At 39.5% G+C, this 23,351-nt stretch overlaps 1 protein-coding gene across 1 annotated transcript; it reads right to left on the bottom strand.

Moving 5' to 3' along the window:
- Positions 1-642: 642 nt before the first annotated feature.
- On the bottom strand, positions 643-23,142 carry WDR87 (WD repeat domain 87). Its single transcript, XM_056136083.1, has 8 exons — positions 23,071-23,142; positions 21,453-21,623; positions 15,991-18,854; positions 15,066-15,325; positions 12,961-14,348; positions 2,728-4,758; positions 2,422-2,613; positions 643-2,382 (listed from the first exon to the last, which is right to left on the bottom strand). The coding sequence occupies exons 1-8, from the start codon at positions 23,140-23,142 to the stop codon at positions 643-645; spliced, it is 8,718 nt and encodes a 2,905-aa protein (XP_055992058.1).
- Between the last annotated feature and the right edge of the window lie 209 nt (positions 23,143-23,351).

Genomic DNA, 23,351 nt, shown 5'->3' with positions numbered 1-23,351 from the left:
CAGTGGTTGTTGGGATGTTTTTCTACTTTTAGGCATATGTTAGTGTCTGGTATCTCTCTCTACCTTTCCTGAAGAATCAATACTTGAGGAAAAGGAACACATCATAATGCTTGGGAGAATCTCCTCTTTATTCCACAGATAGAAACTCGTTTCTGGAGTAGACAGAAAAATTACTTTGACCTGGTCCCACTTCACTGTTGACCATAAGGATAAAGGTCTAGAATCTGGTGAGCAGGCATTTCTCTAGTGAAAATAAAAAATCCTCAGAGGCATAAATATCTCTTAATAAATGTCTTTTACTCCATTAACTCTGCTAAGTTCTTTTAATTCCTGAACCCATATCCTATAGTTCTAGATTCATTTTTATAAAAATGATTTGCATGCTACTTATAACAATGCTAGCCTTCTATCGGTGAAAATGATGTGTGCTAAGAGAAAAGTTTACTAAAAGTGTATCAGTCATTTAAAAGTAAATGTAATCGGAAAGATAATGATGTGAGGAGAGACACATATAGAAGTATGAAGCTGTGCTCCAAAAATTTATAAAGTGTTGTAAACCAATTATAATCTGTAAATTCTTAATTAAAATATATTAATTTTAAAAAAAGAAAAGAAAAAATCCTGACCTCCTGTCAGTTCCAGTTAGAGAATATGAACAGTAACGTGGGACATTTTCTTGGTGAAGTGAGTGTCAGCTTGGGGCAGGCTTTTCCAGGCAAGTTCTAAGATCCCATACCGGGCAATGCCCATAGGAAGGATGGGATGCACATTATTCTGATCTGGGAGTGATACCACCTCCTGGAACTTCAGATGACCCTGACAGGCTTGATAGGTACCAAAAGACAAGTGATAAAGCAAACGCTCCCCAGGAGCTAACTCCATGGCCTTTAGGAACTCTTCGTCTATAATCTCTTGAGATTGGGGTTCCTCCCTCAGCAACAAATCCTGTAGAAGCCCCTGGATTTGTGGGGACTTAAGTTGGTACAGTTCCATGATATGGTAGAACTGTTCCATCCAAGCAGCTCTATCTTTTGCATTTCGCATCTGCAACTTCCGCAAAACATAGTACAGTGCCACAAATGTCTCCCATTGTGGCACCTCTTCTTTTCTTTCAGAGATGCGCTGTGCTTTCTTCTCCAATTTAGGTAATTTGGTATATCCTCGTCTGTCCTCAGAAGTCCAGAAGTCCTTTTGAAATATTAGTGCCAGAGTTTGCTGGGCCACGGAGTCACGGACATCTGCAGTAATATTGCTTGGAGAAGGAAAAAAATGTTGCATCTTCATCTCCCTGAGAGTGTTGAATATCTGTTTTTTCCGTGCACTCCTGGAGGGCTCTTCTAAAATGTGCCAATTTTCAGCCCTTGTGTGCAGAATCCTCTTGGGAACTAATTGGGACGTTAATGTAGAATCAGCTGAAGGTTTGGGCCAGCTTTCCTTTTCTTTTCTTTTTATAGGAGGGATCACTCTCAGGTATTTGAGACCCATGATCTCCTTACTGGGTTTTGAAATGCTTGTGCTCTGTGGTTCCAGGACCTGCTTGTGACGGTGCACAATAGCTTCAAGTAGAGACAGATTCATCCCCTCTAAACTTTCCTTTGTTGTGAAATTTTTGAGAAGCTGACACAGTCTGTGGAAATTATCCCTGGAAAGTTGCTCTCCTGCTTTCATCTGTTCCAGAATATGGTGTATCCACTCTTTATCTGACAGGCTTAGTTCCTCTGTAACTATTTTCTCCGGCAGAATTTGGGGCACAGGTAATTTTCCCTTAGCCTTAGGTAATTTTTCTCTCAGAGATGGACGATGCTGCAAAATCCACTGCCATTTGGTCCCTAGCGATTTGCCTTGAAGTGTCTGGGCTTTCATGGTCTTCCTTAATATATGGGTTACAAATGGGGTCTTTTTATCTAGTTCTTGGGATTCCAAAATTGTATCTAAACCTGATAAAGGTATGGGTGTATAGACCTCTAACAGTTCTTGTTTATCCATTGGTCTTTTCCATGGGAGTATCCTGAGTATTTCATGTACCTTATCTTTCTGGGATATATGTTTCAGTGACTCTAGCTCTAACATCTCTGATCTCCCCAAAGATTCTGAGGATGGTGTCTTGATAGGGCTTTTCAGAATACCTGTTTTTACATCTTTGACCTCAGGGATTATTTGTCCCATTGAAGGGACTCTTTCTCTTCTTCTTAGATCCTTTCTTTTTGGTAACTTAAATAGTTTTTCTTTTATTTTTTCCTCCTTGTCTACCATCACTTCTTCCAGTGAAGTCCTCTCTTTCTCACTCCTTCTTTCCTCTTCCTCCTCCTCTTCTCCTTTCTCCTCCCTCTCTCCCTCTTTTTCTTCCTTCTCCTCCCTCTTTTCTTCCTCCACCTCGACCTTCTTTCCTTCCTTTACCTCTTTTGTCTCTTCCCCCTCAACCTTTTTTTCCTTCTTTCTCTTTACCTTCCCTTCTTTCTTCTCGTCTTCCTCCAAGTCTTTTTTTCTCTTTTCTATATCCTCTTCCTTCTCTCTCCCCTTTTTCTCTCTCTTTTCTTTTCTCTCTTTTTTCTCTTCCCCCTCCTTTCTCTTCCTTGTCTCTCCCTCTGTTTCCTCCTCCTCTACCTTTCTCTTCTCTCTCATATCCTTTCCTTCTTCCTTATCCATTCTCCTATCCTCTTCTTCCTCCTTTATCTTCTTTTCTCCCCTTTCTATCTCCTTCCCCACTTCTTTCTCCATCACAGTTACTTGTTCCATTCTATCTAACAGACTTTCCAATTCCTTAGAAAATATCTCTTCTTTCTCCAGTTCGCCCACTTGACTGGGAATCTCTTCCTGTGACATATCAACTCTCTTTAGCTTTTTGCTTTTTTTCAACATCTGTTTAAGGAATTGAATATCTTCTTTATCCTCCTCTTCTTCCTCCTCTTCTTCTTCCAGTTCCTCCTCTTCAAGGATGGATCTCCTCCTTTTGGCTATTTCACTTTCTTCCTCACATAGTCTTTCCTCTGTTTGTATTATTTTTTCCACTTCATCAGCCAATTTTCTCTGATTTTTAGCCAGTTTCTTCTCACCTTCTATTATTTCTAATTGTTCCTCTGAAGTATCCCACTCTTTACTATCAAGAATATTCTGGTTTTCATCCAGTTTGCTTTCCTTTAATAAGAGTGATCTCACTCTCTTTGTTAACTGTCTTTTTTCCTTGGTTATTTTTGTTTCTTGTTTGACAAGATTTTGAAGTGCTTTTAAGATTTTGTTGCTTATCTCTGGGTCCTCGTAAATGCTTTTGCCTTTGGTAAGCATTGTCGTTAGTTTGGCTAGCTTCCTTTCTTCCTGGACATGAATTCTATTTTCCCTAGTACATTCCATTTCTTCTTTGAGAAGGTCCTTTTTCTCTGTGGCCAGCATCCTATCTTCAAATAACAGTATCTTTTCCTCTAGTGACAATTTCCTCTTAACTAGTTCTAATTCATTCTCAATTGATTTTCTATGCATTGAGGTTGTTTCTATCTCTCCCTGGGATAGCACTTGTTTCTTGTAAGCCATTCTCACCTTCTCCAGGGACAATCTCTTAATCTCTGTAGCCAGTGTATTTTCTTCTTTGGCTATATCCCACTTTCCTTTGAGCAATTTCCACCCTTGAAACCTTACTCTTTTCTCTATAGCTAGTTTAATTTTATCCAGGGCTAATTTCCGCTGGTTCTCAGCTAGGTTCTGCTCATCTTGACACAATTTTTTCTCAGCAACAGCCAGTTCCACTACCTTCTGTAAAACTGTCCCCTCTTCCTTCATCAGCTTCACTTGCAGTTCATCTATTTTATCCTTCCAGGTATCAGTTTTCTCTCTTACTTGGTCCAGTATATTTCTTTGGTTGCTGTAGTTTAGTTTGTAATGAAACAAGTTCTCTTCCCTCTTAGTCAGTACCTCCTTCTCCTGAACGAGTTTCTCTTTTTCAAGAACTATAGTGTTAATTTTCTGAGATAGTATATTCTTTTTCTGTGTGATTATATCCTTGTTTTGGTTCAGTTTTTCCATTTCCTTGTCCAGTTTTTGCTTTTCATATATCAGTTTCTCCCTTTTCTGCACCAGTATTTTCTCTTTCTCAGGTAGTTTTTCCTTTCTGTTGGCAAGCTCTTCCTGGATCAGCAGCTCTTCCTCCAAGTTCAGCTTTTTTTCTTCCTCAGTCAACTTCTTCTCTTGTAGGATCAATGTCTTCTCTTCTTGAGCCAATTCCTGTTCTTCAACATCTAGTTTATACATTTTCTGGTTCAGTTCCTCTTCTTTACAAACAAGTTCCTCATCCTCCCACACTAGTTCTTCCAACTCCTCTGTTAGTTCCTTTTCTTTATCATTCAGTTGTTGCTCCCACTGGTCAAGTTTTTCCACTTTATCAAATAGTAAAAGTTCTACTTTAGCCAATTTTGCTTCCTTATTTACTATGTTTACTTTTTCTTCAGTTAGTGCCTCCAAATTTGTAGCCAATTCCTTCCTTTTCTGAGCCAAATTCTCTGCTTCCTGACTTAAGTTTTCCTCTTCATGGGCAAGCTTTCCCCCTTCCTGAAAAAGAATGGTCTTTGACTGAGTAATTGTCTTATCTCTTTGAGCCAATTTCCACTCTTCTTCAGCCAATTTTCTCTCTTCTTCAGCAAGTTTTCTTTCTTCTCTTGCTAGTTTCTCCTCCTGTTGTGCAAGTTTCCTTTTTTCTTGGGCTTGTTTCTTTAGAGATTTGTTCATTATCCTCTCCTCCTGAATCTGTTTATAATCTTTCTTGATCCATCTCTCTTTTCCCACCACCTCTTCTTGTTCTGGTTCTTCTGGTTTTTGAAATTGTTGTTCTTCTCTTCCTTTTTTCCTTTCTAGTTTTTTATCTTTTTCTAGGTCTTCTTGTGTTTCTTTTATTTTATGCTCTTGTATATCTTCCTTTTGTATTTCTTCCTGTTGTTTTTGTTGTTCTAGTTGTTTCTGTTTTTCTTCTAGCTTTTTAAATTTTTTTCGTTTTCTCTCTAGAGGTTTTTGTCCTTTTAGTTGCTTTTGTTCTCGTTTTTGTTCTAATTGAGTTCGTTCTAGTTCCTTTTGTTCTTCTAGTTGTTTTTGTTGCTCTATTTTTCCCCCTCGGTCTTCTTTTTCTAGTTGTTTTTGTTCTTTCAGTTGTTTTGGTTCTTGTAATTTCTGTTGTTTTTGTTCTTCTGGTTGCATGTGTTCTTCTAGTGTTTGTTCCAATTGTTTTTGTTGTTCTAGTTGTTTTAGTTCCTCTACTTGTTTTCTTTCTAGTTGGTTTTGTTGTTCTATTTGTTTTTCTTCTAGTTCTTTTTGTTGCTCTAACTGTTTTTGTTTTAATTCTTTTTGTTGTTCAAGTTCTTTTTGTTCTTGTTTCTGTTCCAGTTCTTTATACTGTTCTAGTTCTTTCTGTTCTTCTAGTTGGTTCTGTTCTAACTGTTTTTGTTGTTCCAGTTCCTTTAATTGTAGTAGTTTTTGCCCTAGTCGATTTTGTTCTTCCAGTTGCCTTTGTTCTAGTTGTTTTTGTTCTTCCAGGTGCTTGTGCTCTAGTTGTTTTTGTTCTTCTAGTTGTTTATGGTCTAGTTGTGTTTGTTGTTCTAGTTGTTTTTGTTCTTGTTCTAGCGATTTTTGTTCTAGCTGTGCTTTTTGTTCTCCTTGTTTTTGCTCTAGTTGTCTCTGTTCTTCCCGTTGTTTTTGTTGTAGTTGTTCTTGCTGGTATAATTGTTTTTGTTTTAGTTGTCTTTGTTCTTCCAGTTGCTTTTGTTCTAATTGTTTTAGTTCTAATTGCTTTTGTTCTGGTTCTAGTGGTTTTTGTTCCAGTTGTTTTCGCTCTTTTAACTGATTGTATTCTAGTTGTTTTTGTTGTTCTAGTTGTTTTTTCTCTAGTTGTTTTAGTTGTTCTAGTTGTTCTTGTTCTAGTTGATTTTGCTTTTGGTCTATTTGTTTTCGTTCTTGTTCTAGTTGCCTTTGTTCTAGTTGTTTTTGCTGTCTAAGTTGATTTTGTTGTTCTAGATGTTTTTGTTCCAGTTCTTTTTGTTCCTGTAGTTGCCTTTGTTTTAGTTGTTTTCCTTCTTCCAGATGTCTTTGTCCTAGTAGTTTTTGCTCTAATCCTTTTTCTTCTTCTAATTGCATTTGTTCTAGTTCTTTTTGTTCTCCCATTTGCTTTTTTTCTAATTGTTTTTGTTCTTCCAGTTGCTCTTGCTCTAGTTGTGTTTGTTGTTCCAGTTGTTTTTTTCCAAATTCTAGGGATTTTTGTTCTAGTTGTGTTTTATGTTCTAGCTGCTTTTGCTCCAATTGTCTTTGTTGTTCCCGTTGTTTTTGTTGTAGTTGTTCTTGCTGGTGTAATTGTTTTTGTTCTAGTTGTTTTTGTTCTTCTAGTTGTTTTTGTTCTAGTTGCTTTTGTTCTAGTTGCTTTTGTTCTGGGTCTAGTGGTTTTTGTTCTAGTTGTTTTTGCTCTTCTAGCTGGTTGTATTCTAGTTGTTTCTGTTGTTCTAGTTGTTCTTTCTCTAGTTGTCTCTTTTTTTCTAGTTGTTCTTGTTCTAATTGCTTTTGCTCTTGATCTATTTGTTTTCGTTCTTGTTCTAGTTGCTTTAGTTGTAGGTTTTTTTGCTCCTGGAACTGATTTTGTTGCTCTAAATGTTTTTGTTCTAGTTTTTTTTGTTCCTGTAGTTGCTTTTGTTTTAGTTCTTTTCCTTCTTTCAGATGCTTTTGTTCTAGTACATTTTGCTCAAGTCCTTTTTGTTCTTCCAGTGGCCTTTGTTCTAGTTGTTTTTGTTCTTCTAGGTGCTTGTGCTTTAGTTGTGTTTGCTCTTCTAGTTGCGTTTGGTCTAGTTGTGTTTGTTGCTCTAGTTGTCTTTGTTCTTGTTCTACTGATTTTTCTTGTAGTTGTTTTTTTTGTTCTAGTTGCTTTTCCTCCAGTTGTCTTTGTTGTTCCCATTGTTTTTGCTGTAGATGTTCTTGTTGGTGTAATTGTTTTTGTTCTAGTTGTTTTTGTTCTTCCAGTTGCTTTAGTTCTAATTGCTTTAATTCTAATTGCTTTTGTTCTGGTTCTAGTGGCTTTTTTTCCAGTTGTTTTTGCTGTTCTAACTGATTGTATTCTAGTCGTTTTTGTTGTTCTAGTTGCTCTTTCTCTAGCTGTTTTTGTTTTTCTAGTTGTTCTTGTTCTAGTTGCTTTTGCTCTAGATCTATTTGTTTTTGTTCTTGTTCTAGTTGCTTTTGTTCTAGTTGTTTTTGCTGTCTAAGTTGATTTTGTTGATCTAGATGTTTTTGTTCCAGTTCTTTTTGTTCTTGTAGTTGCTTTTGTTTTAGTTGTTTTCCTTCTTCCAGATACAGTAGTTTTTGCTCTAGTTCTTTATGTTTTTCTAGTTGTTTTTGTTCCAGTTGTTTTTGTTCTTTCATTTGCTTTTGTTCTAGTTGTTTTTGTTCTTCTAGTTGCTCTTGCCATAGTTGTTTCTGTTCTTCTAGTTGTTTTTGGTCTAGCTGTTTTTGTTTTTCTAGTTGGTTTTTTTTAAGTTCTAGGGATTTTTGTTCTAGTAGTGTTCTATGTTCTAGTTGCTTTTGCTCCAGTTGTTTTTGTTGTTCCCATTGTTTTCTCTGTAGATGTTCTTGTTGGTGTAATTGTTTTTGTTCTAGTTGCTTTTGTTCTTCTTGTTGCTTTTGTTCTAGTTGCTTTTGTTCTAGTTGCTTTTGTTCTGGGTCTAGTGGTTTTTGTTCCAGTTGTTTTCGCTCTTCTAACTGATTGTATTCTAGTTGTTTTCGTTGTTCTAGTTGTTTTTTCTCTAGTTGTTTTAGTTGTTCTAGTTGTTCTTGTTCTAATTGCTTTTGCTCCTGATCTGTTTGTTTTCGTTCTTGGTCTAGTTCCCTTTGTTCTAGTTGTTTTTGCTGTCTGAACTCATTTTTCTGTTCTAGGTGTTTTTGTTCCAGTTCTTTTTGTTCTTGTAGTTGCTTTTTATTTAGTTGTTTTCGTTCTTCCACATGCTTTTGTTCTAGTACTTTTTGCTCTAATCCTTCTTGTTCTTCTAGTTGCTTTTGTTCTAGGTGTTTTTGTTCTTCTAGTTGCTCTTGCCATAGTTGTTTCTGTTCTTCTAGTTGGTTTTGGTCTAGTTGATTTTGTTTTTCTAGTTTGTTTTTTTCAAGTTCTAGGGATTTTTGTTCTAGTAGTGTTCTATGTTCTAGTTGCTTTTGCTCCAGTTGTTTTTGTTGTTCCCATTGTTTTCTCTGTAGATGTTCTTGTTGGTGTAATTGTTTTTGTTCTAGTTGCTTTTGTTCTTCTTGTTGCTTTTGTTCTAGTTGCTTTTGTTCTAGTTGCTTTTGTTCTGGGTCTAGTGGTTTTTGTTCCAGTTGTTTTCGCTCTTCTAACTGATTGTATTCTAGTTGTTTTCGTTGTTCTAGTTGTTTTTTCTCTAGTTGTTTTAGTTGTTCTAGTTGTTCTTGTTCTGATTGCTTTTGCTCTTGATCTATTTGTTTTCGTTCTTGGTCTAGTTGCCTTTGTTCTAGTTGTTTTTGCTGTCTGAGTTTATTTTGCTGTTCTAGATGTTTTTGTTCCAGTTCTTTTTGTTCTTGTAGTTGCTTTTCTTTCAGTTGATTTTGTTCTTCCAGATGCTTTTGTCCCAGTAATTTTTGCTCTAATCCTTCTTGTTCTTCTAGTTGCTTTTGTTCTAGTTGTTCTTCTTCTTTCAGGTGCTTGTGCTCTAGTTGTTTCTGATCTTCTAGTTGTTTCTGGTCTAGTTGTATTTGTTGTTCTAGTTGTTTTTTCTCTTGTTCTAGTGATTTTTGTTCTAGTTGAGTTTTTTGTTCTTGTTGCTTTTGCTCTAGTTGTCTTTGTTGTTCCCATTGTTTTCTCTGTAGATGTTCTTGTTGGTGTAATTGTTTTTGTTCTAGTTGTTTTTGTTCTTCCAGTTGCTTTTGTTCTAGTTGCTTTTTCTCTAGTTGCTTTTGTTCTGGTTCAAGTGGTTTTTGTTCCAATTGTTTTCGCTCTTCTAACTGATTGTATTCTAGTTGTTTATGTTGTTCTAGTTGTTTTTTTTCTAGTTGTTTTAGTTGTTCTAGTTGTTCTTGTTCTAGTTGCTTTTGCTCTTGATCTATCTGTTTCTGTTCTTGGTCTAGTTGCCTTTGTTCTAGCTGTTTTTGTTGTCTAAGTTGATTTTGTTTTTCTAGATGTTTTTGTTCTAGTTCTTTTTGTTCCTGTAATTGCTTTTGTTTTAGTTGTTTTCTTTCTTTCAGATGATTTTGTTCTAGTAGTTTTTGCTCTAGTCCCTTTTGTTCTTCTAGTTGCTTTTGTCCTAGTTGCTTTCGTTCTTCCAGTTGCTCTTGCCCTAGTTGTTTCTGTTCTTCTATTTGTTTTTGATCTAATTGTGTTTGTTGCTCCAGTTGTTTTTTTTCAAATTCTAAAGCCTTTTGTTGTAGTTGTGTTTTTTGTTCTAGCTGCTTTTGCTCTAGTTGTCTTTGTTGTTCCCATTGCTTTTGTTGTAGATGTTTTTGTTGGTGTAATTGTTTTTGTTCTAGTTGTTTTTGTTCTTCCAGATGCTTTTGTTCTAGTTGCTTTTGTTCTAGTTGCTTTTGTTCTGGGTCTAGTGGTTTTTGTTCTAGTTGTTTTTGCTGTTCTAACTGATTGTATTCTAGTCGTTTTTGTTGTTCTAGTTGCTTTTTCTCTAGCTGTTTTTGTTTTTCTAGTTGTTCTTGTTCTAGTTGCTTTTGCTCTAGATCTATTTGTTTTCCTTCTTGTTCTAGTTGATTTTGTTCTAGTTGTTTTTGCTGTTCGAGTTGTTTTTGTTGTTCTACATGTTTTTGTTCCAGTTCTTTTTGTTCCTGTAGTTGCTTATGTTCTAGTTGTTTTCTTTCTGCCAGATGTTTTTGTTCTAGTTTTTGTTTTTCTAGTTTTTCTTCTTGTTGGGCTTGCTCTTGTTCCAACTGATCATGTTCTAGCTGTTTTTGTTGTTCTACTTGTTCTTGTTCTGATAGTTTTTGTTCTAGTTGTTCTTGATCTAGTTGTTTTTGTTGTTCCAGTTGTTTCTGTTTTAATTGTTCTTGTTCTGTTTTTTTCTGTCTTCGTTGTTCTAGTTGCTTCTTTTCCAGATGTTTTTGCTTCAATTGTTTTTGTTGTTCTAGCTGTTCTAGTTGCTGTTGTTTTTGCTGTTCTAGTTGTTTTTGTTTTAGTTGCTGTTCTAGTTGTTTTTGTTGTAGTTGTTCTAGTTTCTGTTGTGCTAGTTGTTTTTGTTGATCTAGCTGTTTTAGTTGCTCTTGTTTCAATTGCTTCTGTTCTTCTAGTTGTTGTGTTCGTTGTTTCTGTTGTTCTAGCTGTTCTAGTTGCTTTTGTTGTTCCAGTTGCTGTTCTAGATTTTTTTGTTCTAACTTTTCTAGTTGCCATTGTTCTAGTTTCCTTTGTTGTTCTAGTTGCTGCTCTAGTTGTTTTTCCTGTTCTAGCTGTTTTTGTTCTAGTTGCTTTTGTTGTTCTAGTTCCTGTTCTAGTTGTTTTTGCTGTTCTAGCTGTTTTAGTTGTTCTTGTTTTTCTAGTTCTTTTTGTTGTTCTAGTTGCTTTTGTTGTTCTAGTTGCTGTTGTTTTAGTTGCTCTTGTTGTTTGTGCAGTTGTTGTGTTAGTTGTTCTAATTTTTCTTGTTCTAATTGCTGTTCTAGTTGTTTTTGTTGTTCTAGCTGTTCTAGTTGCTTTTGTTGTTCTAATTGCTGTGCTAGTTGTTTTTGTTGTTCTAGCTGTTCTAGTTGCTTTTGTTGTTCTAGCTGTTTTAGTTTCTCTTCTTGCTGTTCATCTACTTGTGCTAGTTGTTTTTGTTTTTCTAGCTGTTCTAGTTGCTTTTGTTGCTCTAATTGCTGTGCTAGTTGTTTTTGTTCTAGCTGTTCTAGTTGTTGTTGTTCTAGTTGCTGTTCTAGCTGTTTTTGTTGTTCTAGCTGTTTCAATGGCTCTTGCTGTTTGTCTACTTGTGCTAGTTGTTTTTGTTGTTCTAGCTGATCTAGTTGCTTTTGTTGTTCCAATTGCTGTGCTGGTTGTTTTTGTTCTTGTAGTCGCTGTTGTTCTAATTGCTGTGCTAATTGTTTTTGTGCTTCTAGTTGCTGCTGTTCTAGTTGCTGTGCTAGTTGTTTTTGTTCTCCTTGTTGCAGTTCTAATATTTTTTGCTGTTCTAGCTGTTTTAATTGCTCTTGTTGTTGTTCTAGTTGTGCTAGTTGTTTTTGCTCTTCTAGCTGTTTGAGTTGCTGTTGTTCTAGTAGTTCTGCTAGCTGTTTCTGTTTTTCTAGCTGTTCTAGTTGTTTTTGTTGTTCCAGTTGCTGTTCTAGCTGTTTTTGTTGTTCTAGCTGTTTTAATTGTTCTTGTTGCTGTTCTAGTTGTTGTGCTAGCTGTTTTTGTTTTTCCAGCTGTTCTAGTTGCTTTTGTTGTTCTAATTCCTGTGCTAGTTGTTTTTGTCGTTCTAGCAGTTCTAGTTGCTGTTGTTCTAGACGCTGTATTAGTGGTTCCTGTGCTAGTTGTTTTTTTTGTTCTATCCATTTTAATTGCTCTTGTAGCTGTTCTAGTAGCTGTTCTAGTTGTTTTTGGTGTTCTAATTGTCGTTCTAATTGTTTTTGTTTTTCTAGTTGTTCTAGTTGCTGTTGTTCTAGTAGCTGTGCTAGTTGTTTTTGTTGTTCTAGCTGTTCTAGTTGTTTTTGTTGTTCTAGCTGTTCTAGTTGTTTTTGTTGTTCTAGCTGTTCTAGTTGTTTTTGCTGTTCTAGCTGTTCTAGTTGTTTTTGTTCTAGCTCCTTTTGTTGTTCTAGTTGCTGTTCTTGTTGTTCTAGCTGTTCTATTTGTTTTTGTTCTAGTTGCTTTTGTTGTTCTAGTTGCTGTTCTAGTTGTTTTTGTTGTTCTAGCTGTTCTAGTTGTTTTTGTTCTAGTTGCTTTTGTTGTTCTAGTTGCTGTTCTAGTTGTCTTTGTTGTTCTAGCTGTTCTAGTTGTTTTTGTTCTAGTTGCTTTTGTTGTTCTAGTTGCTGTTCTACTTGTCTTTGTTGTTCTAGCTGTTCTAGTTGCTGTTGTTCTAGTGGCTGAGCTAATTGTTTTCGTCTCAGTTGCTTTTGTTGTTCTGGTTGCTGTTCTAGTTTCTGTGCTAGTTGTTTTTGTTGTTCTAGCTGTTTTGGTTGTTCTTGTTCCTGTTCTAGTTGTTGTGTCAGTTGTTTTTGTTTTTCTAGCTGTTCTAGTTGCTGCTGTGCTAGTTGTATTTGTTGGTCTAGCTGTTGTAGTTGCTCTTTTTGCTGTTGTTCTAGTAATTGTGCTAGTTGTTTTTGTTGTTCTAGCTGCTTTTGTTTTTCTAGTTGTTCTAGTTGGTTTTGTTGTTCTAGCTGTTCTAGTTTCTGTTCTAATTGTTTTTGTTCTAGTTGCCTTTGTTGTTCTAGTTGCTGTTCTAGTTGATTTTGTTCTAGCTGTATCAGTTGCTCTTGTTGCTGCTGTTCTAGTTGTGCTGTTTGTTTTTGCCTTACTTGCTTTAGCTGTTCTAGTTGCTGTTCTAATTGTTTTTGTTGTTCTAGCTGTTCTAGTTTCTGTTGTTCTAGTTGCTGTTCTCGTTTTTGTTCTAAGTGCTTTTGCTTTTCTAGTTGTTTTTGTTGTTCTAGCTGTTCTAGTTGCTGTGCTACTTGTTTATCTTCTAGGTATTCTAGTTGCTGTTGTGCCAGTTGCTTTTGTTTTAGTTGTTCCTGTTCTAGTTGCTCTTGTTTTTGTATTACTTGTTCCTCTGGTTGTTTTTGTTTAAGTTGTTCTGATTGTCTTTGTTTCCGTTCTTCTCGTCGTTTTTGCAGTTGTTTTAGTAGCTCTAGATTTGGTTTAAGTCGTTTCCCTTCTTGTTTTTGTTTTTTTTGTTGTTTCCGTTCTTTTTGTTTTTCTACTATTTCTATTTTCTTTTCTTCCTCCTCTTTCTCTTCTTCTTTATCCTTTTCCTCTTTTTTTTCTTCTTGTTCTTCCTCTTTTTCTTCTGCTTCTACTTCTGCTTCTTTTTCTAGGAATATTGTTGTTACTTCCTCCTCCTCCTCCTCCTCCTCCTCCTCCTCTTCCTCCTCCTCCTCCTCTCTCTCCTCCTCTTTTTCTTCAAGAGTCACTTTTTCCTCATCTTTGGGCAGTTTCTCCCTGGAGCCTTCTGACACTCCCTCTTCCCAGAGCTGTTCCCATTCATCCCATATCCCTTTACTTTCATCCTCATCCATCCTTTTCTGATATGGAAATAACTTCTCTTTGACCTCATGAGGTTTCTGCTCTTCTTCAAGATGACTCTCAACCAGTGGTATGCTTTTCTCTCTTTCGAGCTGTTCTTTGTCCTCACTTGGTTTCTGCTTATCCTTAAGATATAGTATGCTTTTATCTTTTTCAAGCTTTTGCCACTTATCCCGCTCCTTCCAAGTCTTTCTTCTCTCATCTTTAACTGGTCTTTTTTCTATCTCAACCACTTTCTCCTTTAGTGCGGCCATTTCTATTTCTCTTTCATCCTTCTCTTTTCCTTTGACCTCCTTAATATCCGATTTTACATCCTTTGGGGCTTTTTTCATAATTTTCCTAGAACCCCTCTTAGACATCTTATCTTTTTTCAATTTCTCCCCTAGCTGAGTTGGGTCTGCTTTTAAAAGAATAATGCTCTTTTTCTTCGTTTCTTTGGGAATTTCCTGAGTTTCCTTCAAGTCTTTCATGTCTCTTGCTTTCTTTTGTTCTTCCACTAATATCTTTTCCCTGTGTTCAATCACCCTGTCCTTACTAATTGCTCCTTCATAAATAAAAGATGATTTCAACTCTGGCAAATCTATATCCCAGTCAGTTTTGTCTGTTTCTGTTTCTTCCTGCAACAAAGGACAGATCTTCTGAAAGAGTTCCCAGCTGGGACGCTGATCAGCTAGTACTGCCCGAGCTCTGCTCACCACTTCAGCACTTAAAGCTTCTGAAATTTCTGTTTGAGAACCAGATAACCTGAAGGTCATAAGACGACACAGATCATCCCGCCATGTTAAGCCCTCACCTTTATGGCCAGGCCTTCCAGAGATCCCTCGCCTACTGTCACTCTTAATATCTTTTTCTTTCTGTAGTTCTGGGATTGGAGCATGAGATTCTTCTGTCTTCTTCTTTTGTCTTTTTATGGGTTTAAAAAAACTCTTTTTTTTCTTGCTTTTTTTTTCACGTATTTTCCGCAACATCTTCAAGGCCACTGCAATATGATCCCTTGAGAGTTCTTTTTCTGAAAGATCTTGTTCATCTTTTGGACTCTGAGTTGAGGATATTTTTGAAGGGATGACTATATCTTCTTCCTCAATAGCTTCACTCTGATCAACTCCACTGTCTAATGGACCTGGTTCATGCTGATCAACTCCATCCTCTGGTTCAGTCTCCTTTGTCTTCTTGCTTCCCCGCAACAACTTTCGAGCTGTTGTGAAAAATCAGAAGATAGAGCTAAGGAAAGCATGGGTGGCTTAAATGAAACCCTCTCCAATATCTCGTGCTAAAAGAAACTTTCATAAAAGTAATAGCTATACAGGGGCCTTTAAGGAGTGGGTGAAATATTTTCAAAATAAAAAATACATTCTTGGCTAGAGAACTGGTACACGGTTTAGGATATTTTCCTTGCATGTAGCCAACTACAGTTTAATCCCAGTCACCACATATATGGTTCCCAGAGCATCACCTGGGTGATTCCTGAGCAAAAAGTCAGGAGCAATCCTAAGCACAGCTGGGAGGGACTCAACCCTACCCCAAAGACATTCTCCTTGTTTTATTCCCAGTTCTACACTCCTACACACACACAAACACACACACACACACACACACACACACACCCCTCATGAAGAATCATGTCAAGCTACCAATAGTATCTCGCCCGCACGGCAAAGCCTGGTAAGCTACCCGTGACATATTCGATATGCCAAACACAGTAACAAGTCTCACAATGTTACTGGGCCCACTCAAGCAAATCAGTGAACAACGGGAGGACAGTGACAGTGAGTTTGGGTAGATCTTCCTAAATTTTTTTTCTTGAAAAGTTCTTTCTACTTTATTTCTATTCTTGCCTATCTTTTGACCCCCTTCAACTCTATAGCACCTACTTTAGGAATCCCAAGACTAAAACAGATCACCCTATACATACATGGTTGTCTTTTCATCCCTGCTCGGTGCCGTCTATGGCTTTTGCTAATTTTAATGGCCATTTCCATATCGTCAACCATCTCAGATTTCTGTGATTCAAATTCAAAAGGCTTTGAAACTTCAAAAGAAAAAGAAACCATATCCTCTTTCAAGGTCAGGTCTTCATTTAGTCGCTGCTTTACTTGAGTGTGAAGGATTTGAAGATCTGGGAGTCGCATTCCCAGCAGCTGATCCAAACTTTCCTCCCCAACTATTTCCTGCCTGTGAAAGTCAAAGAATAGGAAAAATAATGCTGAATCAGGGAAGAGAAGGAGAATAAGGAAAGAAGTTCTGTGGAACCAGCAGGGTGCTTAGTAAAGTAGCCAGCAGAGACAGCATAAAGGATGAACAAGGAAAAAGGAAACAAACCAGCAAACAGACTGGAGTGATTATATGGAGACTGTGAAAATAGGAGAGAAGGATGAAAGGGGGAACTTGAAAAGATAGGAACTGACAGGAATAGGAAAGATATTGAATAAGGTGTATTATTTATTGTAATGAATAAAGATGCTAACTACTGTCAGTGAATTGTCAGGATAGTCTAGGAATGAAAAAAAGACTAAGAATGAGATAAAGGACCAGGAAAAACTCATGAACAAAGCAAGGGAAGGGTCTGGGAAAGGGTCTAAGAAAATTAGAAACTGGTAAAGAATTAAAGTCCAAGAGATAATACTGCACGTAGAGCTCTTGCTTTACACACAGCCAACATGGGTTTGATCCCTGGCATCCCATATGGTCCCCCAAAGCCCACCAAGACTGATTGCTGAGTGTAGAGCCAGGAATAACCTGAGCATCACTGCCAGATGTGGCCCAAAATGCCCCCCCATACACAACCACAAAATATATAATGAAAGAAGGTGGTAAAGAATTAAGCCAAAAAAACTTACTGCATTTCTCGGAATGTATCTCGGTGCTGGATTAAGTTTAAAAGTGAAGTCTTAGAATGGATACCAGTTTCAGGAATGAGGTTTAGGGCCTTATCCCTCACTTTTTTATCCTTGTCCATTAATCCTCTGGCCAGAGGCAAAGCAAAGAGATGAGTAATCATTCCTAAACGTTTAAATCCTTCCCAGGACAACTCTCGGATGTATGGATTGGAATTGGTGGTATCATCCAGTAGACGATGAGCTACTTCAGAGCGCAGGGCTGGAGATACCTGGTAAGAGGCAAAGATTTGCCCTAGTACACCAATACAGTTTTGGTACTTTAATGGAGTTGCATGAGCTTTAATGTTGAGGATTGTCTCAATCAGGTTATTTATAGCCATTTCACTCATTCTTCTTCCCAACCAATTGCGATTTCCTGCATATGTAAGGATTGAGAAGGTTGGATCTGTGGATATTCTTTTTTCTATTAGGTCTCTTTCCTCCTTTTGTTTTGGATAATGTTCCCACGGAGCTGACTCTTTATTCCAGAAAAAGAATTGTTCAGATTTGTCCCAATTTGATAAATTCCGTGTGGGTGAGTGCAGAGTACACTTTAAAAATACAGGGCTTCCCTCTGGCCAAAGTCGGGCACGAATCACTGAGTTGGGGATGTAACAATCAGGAGCAATGGGCCATTTCTGTCCATGACCAAAGTAGGACCTCAGTATCTGATAAAGGTTAAGTCCATCCCAGGTCATCAGCTTTAGTTGAGGAGTATCCTCATAATAAAGAGGTTCACTGTCCGTCTGATCAGTTTTCTCCTGGCTTGGGAATTCAGAGCTGGTTCTATGCACAAACACGGTGTTTCCTTTCTCACCTTCTTCTATGACATGAGGCACAGTTTGATCAAAAGCAATGGCCCGTTTATTGACAAGGCTATGTAGCCCCACTAAATCCTGTTTCCCGCATCCCCGGTAATTATATTTGGGTGCAAGTATATTCTCAAAAGATAAGAAGAAGCTTGGCATAAAAGGTTTTGCATATTCTAACACCTCATCTCTAATGTTCATTAAGGAAAGATTAGTCAACAGAGTGGGAGGAAGAAGTTTTAAACAAGACACTAGATAAAGACTCTGGTTGAAAGTCACAAGCAGATCTCCTCGATCATTTGCAAAACAAACTGGGCCAAAGTGCAGTGACGAGTCCAGCAAGGCTAGGAGTTTACCATGCAAGTTCCATACCCGGACACTGCCATCAATGCTACGAGTGACAAGAAGTTTCAAAGACAGGCAGACATCAAAAGATGTGATTGGACACTGGTGCAGAGGCAATGTCTCCATGACTGTTGCATCTCTCTGTATTTGAGAAGATAGAAAATCACTGAACTTCCAGATACGTAGGCAGTTAGACTGTGTGATGGCACCAACAGAGTTGGGCAAGAGCATCAGGTGTCTCAGATGACAGCTGCTGAGAATGCTTGTGAGGAGATAAATACTTACTTTGGAAGCCTGAAAACTAACTTCTGATAGATGTATATAGTCATCCATTCCATAGGAACAGAGCAGAGTGTAATTTCTGGCACTCTGAAGTCCCCCAGGAAGTGTACAGAGTGCCAATACAGCCCCAGCATGCATGAATTTCTCTGTTCGAGCAAAGTTCTGATGGGAAAGCACTTTTATCATACCACTCCGGTGCCCAACGAATATCAGTCCTATACCATAACCTAAGTAGAAAGTCCCATAAGCTAGGCTTTCTACTTTGTCTTGAGAGTCTGGTGAGGTGCATATGATATACTTAACTGGGCAAGGGCAGCGAGTTGTGTCAAATACCAGTATATCAGAGATACCTGTTGCCACAAAGAGCTCCTGGTTTTCTGGGTTATAGGCCCAATCCACAGCCTTGTCCAATAATGAGAAGGGCCAGGTGATAACCAGAAGTTCGCCTGTGAGCGGAGATATAAAGTGCATCAAGCCATCCTCAGTAAGGCATAGGATCCGGAAACAATTACCACCACAGTGGACACGACGCAGCTGCTGTGGAGGAGAGCCACAGACATTGAAGAGACTATAGAAGCAGGGCATACTGCGCAACGAGAAAGTATGGGTAGTCTGACAGAAGAAAGTATTTGTATCAATAAACTGGAGTGCACACAATTCCTCACCAAGATCTAGCCGCCGTAGCAGGTTCCCTGAAGTCAGATTCCACTCCTTGATTATACCTTCCATGCCAGCTGTTAGCAAGGTGTGGGATTCTGGCTGACTACGGATATATATCACAGACATGGAATGGGCTGTGAAACTGTGAAGAGAATGACCTCGTTGAAGGTTCCATACTTGGACTGCCCCAGTCTTATTTCCAGCATAGAGGAAGCCCTGACCAAAACAGATATAGCAGCAAGTGATAGAAGAGCCACTGATGATGGATGTGTACCTCTTCACTTCTGCCAGCCTTCCATGGGCCTGGCGCTCAAGAACCCTCACCACTGATTCACAGAGGGCTAGGAGGGTGCCACTTGGGCCATTCAACATGATGTCTTGGACAAGTTCATCACCAGGCATGGAGATCGTGGAGACCATTTGGAGGCCCTTGCCACTCTGCTCTATGGTCCAAGTGATGACTGCCCCTGTGACACCTGACATAAGCATCTTTGTTTCTGGGTCATAGCAGAGACAGCTGATGTTGAAGCGGCAGGGAACCATACTCAGGGATTTGAATGAACGAAAATGGTCCCCAAAGAGCCGTAGATTCAGGTCACCGCAGTAGGCCACAATTATATGAAAGGAACCAGTATGAACCATGGATTGAATTGGAGGCAATCGTTCCGTCATAGCGAATGTTCTTTTATCAACCATGTCTTCATCTTTGCTCTTTGTCCATAACACAGCCTAAAAGAAAATAAAAGGAAAACTGCCTAGAAAAGATGAGGGGGGGAGGGGTATGGTGCCACCAGCAGGTCATTCTGTACCTGTGAGGCAAGTGCATCAGCAGCCTGATGGCACCTTCAGACTTCCAGATACCCCAAAATTGCTGCTGTGCCTTTGGCCAGACCCCAAAAACTTGGGGCAAAGTTTACCAAGAAAGTAAGTGGCCAAAAGTTAGATATATGGGAGACACACCCACAAGCCACCTCCAGCTCAGCTATATAATTGGAGGCAAGGCCTCTCTGGCTCCTGATTGAACTGCTTAATGGCCATTATCTCAGAGACTCAGAGACAAATTGTGGAACCCAGTGACTTTTGGCAGAGATGCATCCGGTCCCCACAATGGGTTACAGGTGCCGGACCACCCCAGGGGGGAAAGGGTGTTGTTTGTCTGCCTGCCCCCCCTTGGTGGTTCAGTGACCGCCATCTTCCAGAAGCCATTGGACAGTTAGGTTTGGGCCCACAGTGATGAGATACTTGGGGCCTATGGGATGGGGGTGGAGCCGGCCCTTTCCTCCCCGCCCCAGTGAGACCCCGAGTCGCCGCCCACGAACGGCCTCTCTGGCTCCTGATCAAGCTGCTTAATGGCCATGATCCCATAGACTAAGAAACAAATCTTGGAACCCAACAGCTTTTGGCAGAAATATATCCAGTCCCCACAGTAGGATACCGGTACTGGGCCACCCCAGGGGGTAAAGGATGTTGTCCCTCCGCCTGCTCCCCGTAGATGGCTTGGTGGCCCCCATCCTCCACAGGCCATTGGATAGTCAGGATTGGGCCCGCAGTGATGAGACACATGGTACCTCGTGGGATGGGGGTGGAGCCGGCCCTTTCCTCCCTGCCCCAATGAGATCCCAGTCACAACGAATGAATGGCCTCTCTGGCTCCTGATCAAGCTGCTTAACGGCCATAATCCAAGAGACTCAGGAACAAATCTTGGAACCCAGCAGGTTTTGGCAGAAATCCCTCCAGATTTAATTGTTAAAATTTTGGAATTCCAAAATTGCGAGGCCACTACTGTGGCTGCACAACATCATATGTTATTCATAACCAGCAGTAGAAAACAAATTGTCTACCTTTGCCTTTTTGGCAGATCTGACTGTTGGGGTAAAATCCCAAATAGTAATGGTGAACCTGGTGTCAAAATATTTAATGTAATCAAAGTAGAGAGAGAGTAATGTGGAAATCATCTGCCCCATAGGTAGGGGGAGGGTGTGGATGGGGGGGTATACTGGGGTTTTTGGTGGCGGAAAATGGGCACTGGTGAAGGGCCGGGTGTTCCATTGTATGACCAAGACTTAAACCCGAAAGCTTTGTAACTGCTCTCACAGTGATTCAATAAATAGAATTGTAAAATAGGAAAAAAAAAAAACTAAGATGGAGTTCATGCCCAATTCAATCAGCCTAATCAATAGCTGAATACATAGTAATACTCCTACATTAAAAAAAAAAAGAAAAAAAAGATAGTAGGGGAATAGGCAGGCTATACAGCCTTTTCCCCTGTTCTTGTGCTAAGGAAAAATTGGAGTACTAGAGTGATTTTGCTCCCTGGCTATGGTGGTTGGAAGTACTGTAGGAGGAGAAAGCCTAGGACCCCTCCTTAACTGTATCTTTCATCAGGAGTCATAAAATCTATTGATCAGGGAGTCTGTCATTGGAGAATAGCCAATGGAGGGAATACTGGACCCAGATTTTTTTTCAAAGATGTATTTTTTTTGTTTGGAGGTTCTAGCAGGGGAGTGCATCTACTCGTATACCCTCCACTGAAGACTGGTCCATCTCTATTCGGAGAAGGCCTTCCTCTTCGACGGAGCACACAGCTTTGGGAGGGCCGCACATGGAGCGGTGAGGGAGGAAGGGGACACCTGCCTAGCCAGCCAGATCAGCCGAATCAACCCTGGCGATCAATGGGGTGACAGATGTCACAGCCAGATTGCCCTCACATATTTTAGGGCTGAAGCGATAGCACAGTGGGTAAGGCGTTTGCCTTGCAATCGGCCAATATGGCCAACCCGAGTTCGATTCCTCTGCCCCTCTTGGAGAACCCGGCAAGCTACTGAGAGTATCTCACTCACTCGGCAAAGCCTGGCAAGCTCCCCATGACGTATTCAATATGCCAAACACAGTAACATATATATTCAATATGCCAAACACAGTAACAACAAGTCTCACGATGGAGATGTTACTGGACCCGCTCGAGCAAATCTATGAATAACGAGAGGACCGTGATGTTGTATTTTTTTTTTTTGCCAATTTGGGGTGAGGGCTTATATTGGCGAAGCCCCTGTAGAATGGGCTAAGATCAAGGAAAAGAGAGACTATAAAGTTTGTCTGGGTCGGAGAGATAGTACAGTGGGTAGGGCGCTTGTCTTGCAATGTGGCTGACCCAAGTTGAACCCCAGCACCATATATGATCCCTCAAGTCCCACCAGGGGTGATTTCTGAGTCCAGAGCCAGGAGTAACCCTTGAACATCACCAAGTGTGCCTCCCCTTACCCTTTCTCCCCCCCAAAAAAGAGACCAGTTTTACTGGTATTTTTTTTAAATTCCAAATAAATTCACCTGTATTTCTTTCATGCCTGTTGTAGTCCAAGAGAGGGAAGCAAAATAGTCAGCATCACTGACATAATGACATACAAGTGGCATGTTTTGAGGATGGCGAGAATCTTTGTACAGTATTTCTGTACGGTCACTGAGGACAATTAACTCACTCCTTTGTTCTTCGCTGAGTTCCTGGGAAGAAGTATGGCATAAAATAAGAGGCCAGGTCACATTCTAAGTCATGCCACAATGAAAATATTTCCCAAAGTTATGCCTCAACCCCAAAAAACATTTCTATCATACCCACAAGTGTACAATTTATATTGGTGGGATGCCTATATTTCAAAAGTATATAAGAATATCCTCAACACAACAGGAAATCTAACCTCTCTAGGGCCTCAATGGACAAATGTGACAGTATGAGTACAGGAAAAAACCAATGTCCAACACAATATAAAGTTGGCTACACCTGTCTTCCAATATTCTCCTTTATATCTAAAAGTGGGTATGAAGGGGCCTAAATGATAGTGCAGCAGGTAGGGCATTTGCCTTGCAGGATTTGACCCTGGCAACCCATATAGATCCCTGAGCACCACCAGGAATACCTGAATGTAGAGTCAGGAGTAATCCCTGATCACAGCCAGGTGTAGCCAAAATAAAGAAAGAAAGAAAATAAAAATGGATAGCACTGTAGCACAGTCCTCCCGTTGTTCATCGATTTGCTCAAGCGGGCCCAGTAATGTCTCCATTTTGAGACTTGTTGTTACTGTGTTTGGCATATTGAATACATCATGGGTAGCGTGCCAGGCTTTGCTGTGCGGCAAGATACTCTCAGGAGCTGGAGTGATAGCACAGCGGTAGGGCATTTGCCTTGCACACAGCCAGCCCGGCTGAGCCAGGTTCGATTCTTCCACCCCTTTTGGAAAGCCCAGCAAGCTGAAAATGGATATCTAATGAAAAACACATTTAATCCAAGGCAAGTGTACTGCTTCACACATATCTTATGTAGTATTCTAAGAGTCGATGCAGTTTTAAGTTTCTTTAGCTTAAAACTGCACTAAATAGGCTGAAGAGATAGTACAGCAGCTAAGGCACTTGCCTTGCATTTGGCCAACATGACACTGCATATGATTCATCAAAGTGATCCTTAAGCACAGAGCTAGGAATAAGTCCTGCACACCTCCCAGTGTGGCCTAAAACCAATAAATAACATGAAGCTGCACTAAAGACTTTTAGATCACTCCTCTACCTGACCTTTAAATTTGTCAAAGAATGATTAGATAGACAGATATTGTGTGGATATTATCCCATAGTTAAAACACGTGCTTGGAAACTGCACTTGGGATCCTTTTCTACAGACACAACCATAGCAAGTATTTTCTCTCCTGCCTCCGTTCTATTTCATAAAATAATCGCTTTTCCTAGAGGACTATGTTCCACCATGTTTACTTTCCAGTATCCTTACAAGACAGTCCTGGACTCATTTGAAATTTGACAACTCACTTCCTACTAAGGTGACAGCTGTTTCTGGGATTTACCTTTCCTACTTAACTGCTTTCATGAAAAAAAATCTCTGGCTCCTCTGAAGTGCTCATAACCATAGATGGAGAGCAGTGACTTATATCTATATAAAAATTACCTGATTTTCTATTATGTCACTTATTTGATATTTAAAATCCTTCCACAGGGGAATGAGTCTGGAGGCAGTCATCACTGATTGTCCTGTGGTCCTTCTCAGGACTACTGCTTAAGAACCTGTGAGATAGGGGCCAGAGAGATAGTACAGAAGGTAAGGGGCTTGCCTTGCACAGTCGTCCTAGTTTGATCACCAGTATTTGGTCCCCCAAACACCACCAGGGATAATTCTTGAGCACAGAGCTAGGAATAGCTCCCTACCTGCTTAACCTCCCTGCAGAGCCC

This window comes from Sorex fumeus, unplaced genomic scaffold (genome assembly GCF_029834395.1).
Source record: "Sorex fumeus unplaced genomic scaffold, SorFum_2.1 ptg000122l, whole genome shotgun sequence".
NCBI classification, from domain to species: domain Eukaryota; kingdom Metazoa; phylum Chordata; class Mammalia; order Eulipotyphla; family Soricidae; genus Sorex; species Sorex fumeus.
This window is presented reverse-complemented; position numbering and strand designations above follow the sequence as displayed.

Coding starts and splice junctions, on each gene's coding strand:
- WDR87 (XM_056136083.1), bottom strand. CDS start 23,142: ATGACTGCCTCCAGACTCATTCCCCTGTGGAAGGATTTTAAATATCAA. Junction 2,614..2,727: donor TGTTAGATAGAATGGAACAA/GTAACTGTGATG, acceptor GATATGAGAGAG/AAGAGAAAGGTAGAGGAGGA. Junction 2,383..2,421: donor AGAGAAAGAAGGAAAAAAAG/GTTGAGGGGGAA, acceptor AAGGAAGGAAAG/AAGGTCGAGGTGGAGGAAGA.